General features: G+C 38.6%; 1 protein-coding gene across 1 annotated transcript in view; it reads right to left on the bottom strand.

Moving 5' to 3' along the window:
* Positions 1 to 6,000, bottom strand: part of ATP1B3 (ATPase Na+/K+ transporting subunit beta 3) — a 45,097-nt gene that overhangs the window by 12,854 nt on the left and 26,243 nt on the right. The window contains exon 3 of the mRNA XM_032408559.1: positions 2,288 to 2,395. Within this exon, the coding sequence (XP_032264450.1) occupies positions 2,288 to 2,395 (108 nt within the window). The remainder of the gene's footprint in view (positions 1 to 2,287; positions 2,396 to 6,000) is intronic.

Genomic DNA, 6,000 nt, shown 5'->3' on the forward strand with positions numbered 1-6,000 from the left:
TTAAAAATTCGAGTCAGGTGATGTTATTCCCTGCCTAAAAACCTCCAACTTGGTCAGCTTAAAAACCAAAGAACTTAACGATGGCCTCTGAAGACCTATACAACCTAGTCATCCTTTACTTCCCTGACCTTGAGCTCCTACAACTTTCACCTTGGCTTACTCTATCCAGCCCCTCTCGCTTCCTTGATAAACCGTGACATTTTAAGCCTCAGGCTAGTTCCCTCACCTTCAGATCCTTCCTCAAGGATCCCCTTCCATGAGGCCTTCCTAGACGACCCTGTTCAAAACTGTAACCCTTCCCATCTCTCCATCTGTGCCTCATGTCCCTCCGCTGCACTCATCACCCTCCCATGCACCACTGGACTACAGACTCCATGAACATGTTTCCTGTGTTCACTGACAGAACCTGGAAGAGTGCTTGACACAAAGAAGGCCCTCCAAAAATATTTGTTGAGTAAATTAATAGGATTGCAGCTAAAAAGGAGGACAGGAAATGGTTTTCATTATAGACCTTTCTTTACTATTTGATTTTTAAATCATGGATTATATTCTGACAAAAACATCCTTAACAAACTATCAAGGGAAGGAGATTTAGAAAGACAGCCAAGTGGATGGTGTAGGATCAAGAGGTTTTTGATTTAAGACAAGAGAAGTCGAGGACTTCTGCATGCTGATGGGAAGGATCCAGTAAAGTGAGGCTCTATATATACTGGAGAAGGAATAGTTAATAATGCTTCCAAGGCACTGAAAGAAGAAGATCCAAAAAGGAGGACTGGTACAGGTGGCCTTAAATGCGAGGAAGGGCATCAAAGCAGGAGAAATATCACAGACAAAATGGCTGTAACTACAGGTCTGTTTTACTGGTAATGGGAAAACTGGTGGAATTCCTATCTGAGTACTTCCATTATTTCTTTAAGGAGGAAGGCAGGTTATATGAAGTGAGTTATAGTGGGAAAGGTAACGGGTTAGAGGTTTGAGTAGAGGTTAGAAATAATCCCGTCAAAGAATTATCCAGAGAAATTCAATGGGATTGCCAGGTAGTAGAGCTGGTCCACTTGAGGGAGGTGGTAAAATATTCATCGTGCTGATTAGTCCTGAGGAAAGTCTTCAGCAGCCTGCTCGGGGCAGCCTCAAAGAACGGGCTTCATCCAAGAATTATATGGTTTCATCTAGGAGAATTACATGGCTTCATCCATGTACATTTTATGACAGACTGACAGGTAAGGGATTTTAGAGTACTGGCAAAACTAAAAATGAAATGAAAAACCATGGAATTAGGGGCACCTGGGTGACTCGGTTAAGTGACTGCCTTCAGCTCAGGTCATGATCCTGGGGTCCCAGGATCGAGTCCCAAATAGGACTCCCTGCTCAGCAGGGAGTCTGCTTCTCCCTCTGACCCTCTCATGCTCTCTCTCATTCTCTCTCACATAAATAAATAAAATCTTAAAAAAAAAGAAAAACCATGGAATTAATAAGCTTGCTAAAAAGGGAAGTTAGGGAGAAGGGGCTGGGATAAAATAAAACAGTCAGTGAAGTGGAAGTCCCAATGAGGTAGAAGAATAGTGAGGGAAAGTTAAACAGGCGAACTAGAAGGCTGTGTCAGGAAAGCCTTATTAATAGTCATTTTGGCAATGGGGTCCTATATGTTCTAAGGAATGAATGTAGAGCTCTGTGCCCGAGGAAGAGGTGAGGTGATCAAGAACCAACAGGCCAGGGCATGTGATGATTATTCATGTGTATGTTAATACCACAGAGTTCAGTTAAACAGAACAAGAGGAAAAACTGGGCTAGGATGACTATTACAGGCTGCTAACTCCAAAACCCACAGTGGATAGGCATTTGGTTTTGTTTTTTTAAATGATAAATACCATTCCTTTTCCCCTTCACAAGTACATTGGATCCAAAAGATCCAAATACTTAAGAGTCATTATTTTGTATAATTTAGTTTTGCTTTAAATACTTTTTAATGCAGATATAAATACGTTATGTCTCAACAGACTTATTCATGCACTTATTATAGAAAAGTCAAATCAACTGCCCCTTGGCTTAGACCCCTATGTCTTTCCATAAGTTAGAATATTCTTATGACTAATTATAAAATCTACTTGCAAGTCCTCTCAGTGGACTGTGTTTAACAGAAAAAAAAAAAAAAAAAAAAAACGTAAAACAGACTCTAAGAAAGATGTGTCTAAAAGTAATCATTATTTGGTTTTCTAAAAGTAATCACTATCATATGGTTTCGCTAATAACTAAAATCTTCTACCTCACTCTAAGAAAACATACTTACGTTTTAGAAACTTCCTAAGGTCTTCAATGTACCCTTGATAGGACTGTGGATCAGACACAGTGAATGAATATTCCAATGCAGTTACTGGTTTTGGAAAAACTGTTAGTCCTATAAAGAGATAAAAGAAAAAGGGGGAAAATGAACTGCAGGAAATTCTCTTCTTTCTCCTTGCTCTTATATCTAAAGGGCAGATCTCATTAAATTATATGGAACACTGTGTTCACAGATATGCTGAAATTATCAAGAAGAACTTCTCACTCCTGATTATGAAGGCACAGATATTTAAATGAAAGAGAACTGCAAATCTTCAAAATAATCTGACATTATCAGTTAAAAACCTCCCCTAAACCTGATTATCCACAGGTAATTATAATTGCTCCGTTCCTGACTTAAAAAGTTGGTAGATTTTAGTTTGTACTTCCTATTTTCATTTATTTCTATCAAATATTTTTAGGTTTTGCCAATTTGCTATTAACAAGAGAAAAATTTTAGCCAATCAGTCTCCCCACTTCTGTCATTCAAATTACAACTGTATGGAAACACAGAACTTACTCAATGAAAGAGGCCTATATACAATTTTAACTCTATGGTAAACTACTCTTCCTTCAATAATAAACACTGCTCTATAATTAAAATGTGGTTTTCACATGATGAGTTTGGAATATAACCACCAACCGTTTCATATCAGGAGTCAACACCCATGTATACAGAACATGCTGAATGAGTTTATGAAAAGAAAATGTAAGCATATTTATCTGTAAGAAAGAGGGGCGCCTGGGTGGCTCAGTCATTAAGCGTCTGCCTTCGGCTCAGGTCATGATCCCAGAGTCCTGGGATCGAGCCCCGCATCGGGCTCCCTGCTCCGCGGGAAGCCTGCTTCTCCCTCTCCCACTCCCCCTGCTTGTGTTCCCTCTCTCTCTGTGTCTCTCTCTCTCTCTCTGTCAAATAAATAAATAAAATCTTTAAAAAAAAAAAAGAAAGATAATCAGGCTTCCAACTGATTAGATCTAGGGGTGCCTGGGTGGCTCAGTTGGTTAAGCATCCAACTCTTGGCTCAGGTCATGGTCTGCCAGGTCAGGCTCCCCTTCCTTCTGCCCCACTGCCCCTTCCCCCGCTTGCACGCACACACACTCTCACTCTCAAATAATAAATCTTAAAAAAAAAAAAAAAGCATTAGATCTAGATTATTAATTCAGCCTTGCACCCAGGCTTAAAAACAGTCCTGAAATTTTCACTAGTCTCTAAACATTTCCCATATCAAAGTTATTAGAGATGCCATGCCTTGCACTGAATCTGAAAATATACAAATAACAAGAGTTGTTCTAGTTTCCATTGAAACTGCTGCTCACAGACATCTAATTCTTTTTTTTCATTGTATTTTAATTCCAGTATGGCTAACATACAGTGTTACATTTTATTGTTTTTGGTTTTTTTTTAAATACAGTGTTACATTTTAGATCAGATCCAGTTTTTTTACTTGCCTGTGTTGGGTTTGCATGAATCTTAAGTTAAACTAGATGCAGTGGTACCCAAATAATGACGAAACAGTGTTCCTACATGGCAGAGCAAATCTTAGTCTACATTCAGCACAGAAGACCTCCTAATTAAACTCTCCATTCACCTACATCAACATACCAGAGATCAGTTGTATTTGGATAATCTCCTATGCCTGTTTTTCCAACCACTGCAAAATCTTGTATCTACAATAGCTTTTTAAGACTTTTTGTAAGTCTTAAATGAAGGAATAAAATGTCTTACTGTCCAACATTATTAAATGACCATCTGCAGATGTATGAAATTTTTATTTAAGGTTTTATAGCAGGAAGATAGAATATCCTGCAAGTAAAAAAGTAACAGAATCAAGGCAGCTTGTACATAACTGTATTGAAAACACCTAACTTTAAGAAAAACCCAACACAAAATATCCAGATTTCTAAACTAAAGAAATTTTAAAGAAAACCATGAAGATATCTATGCTTTACACAAAGACTACAAAAGACTACATTCCTTTACACGACTAATTTCTAAGGGACTGTTTTAATGATTCAATTTACAAAAGACCTGAAAGTATAAAACAAATTTTTTTAAGATTTTATTTATTTTTTTTTAAAGATTTTATTTATTTATCTGACAGAGAGAGACACAGCAAGAGAGGGAACACAAGCAGGGGGAGTGGGAGAGGGAGAAGCAGGCTTCCCGCGGAGCAGGGAGCCCGATGTGGGGCTCGATCCCAGGACCCTGGGATCATGACCTGAGCCGAAGGCAGACGCTTAACAACTGAGGCACCCAGGCGCCCCTAAGATTTTATTTTTTAAGTTATCTCTACACCTAATGTGGGGCTCGAACTCACAACCCTGAGACCAAGAGTCACATGCTGTACCAACTGAGCCAGCCAGGTGCCCCTAAAACTGAATTCCTGATAGCAGTTACTTCTCAGACCTTGCCTGACAATGCTCTTGGACCCCTAGTAACTTGCTACTTCACAGCCTATTTGAAACTCGTAAGTAAAAAACCATGGCACGTGTGTATAGTACAGGTGCATTTTTGACACGGTATGCTTAATTCCTCCAAATAGTCTTGCCTTATCCAAAATGAAGGACATCAAGAGAATGTAAAGACTACAATTAACTCCTCTATCTCCTTCCAATTTAAACCACTGGAGTATGAGAATATGTGCAGACAATGTGCATGTCTGTCAGGGTGTGAGGAGCCATACGTGTTTATGTTATATGTATGTATAGGTTACTTATATGTACCAATTTCAAACTAGCATTTATTTTACCAGGTACAGACAATATTATTGAAATGTCATTTAAAATTAAAAATATGGTCAATGCAAAAAACCCAGTATTTTAAATACTGTATATACTGTAGAAAATACAAGTAGAAAGAAAAGATATTAACCATAATCACTTTGTAAAGAGAAAATTTTGTTTAACAAGCTAATATATATTCATCCAATATTAAATATACATATATATGTGCATATATGTTTATTAAATTACTGATAAGACTTTAAGTACTACAATACAGTTGTAAATAATTTTAAATAACTCAGTTTGAAACTGAAATATATGGAACACATTTTATTGCTTTTATTATTCATGTGATTATAAACAGGATAATATTTCTGAAATAGACTGGATCATGTTCAGTGGTAATAAAGTCACATAACTTAGGTAGCAAGAAAAATAATTATTTTAGAATTAAGCTACATAGGGGTGCCTGGGTGGCTCAGTCGGTTAAGCATCTGACTCTTGATTTCAGTTCAGTCATGATCTCAGGGTTGTGAGATGGAGCTCCATGTTGGGCTCCCGACTCAGCACGGTGTCTGTTTGAGATCGCTCTCTCTCTCTCTCTCTCTCTCTGCCCCTCCCCCACTCACGCACGTGCACACACTTGCTTTCTCAAAATAAATCTAGAAAGAAAACAGAGCAACAGTGAGAGATGAGGGGAAAATGAGCATGGAGCTAGTCTCTGATACTTGGTCAAATAAACTAAAAAAGAGAAGAGTGATTCCTGACATTTGCGCAAATATTAGCAGCAAAATAAGGAAAAATCCTTAGAACAAAATGTTCCAAGAAAAGATGCTTGGGGGGCGCCTGGGTGGCTCAGTCGTTAAGCGTCTGCCTTCGGCTCAGATCATGATCCCGGGGTCCTGGGATTGAGCCCCACATCGGGCTCCCTGCTCGGCGGGAAGCCTGCCTCTCCCT

Source organism: Phoca vitulina, unplaced genomic scaffold, assembly GCF_004348235.1.
Source record: "Phoca vitulina isolate PV1807 unplaced genomic scaffold, GSC_HSeal_1.0 scaffold10, whole genome shotgun sequence".
NCBI lineage: Eukaryota > Metazoa > Chordata > Mammalia > Carnivora > Phocidae > Phoca > Phoca vitulina.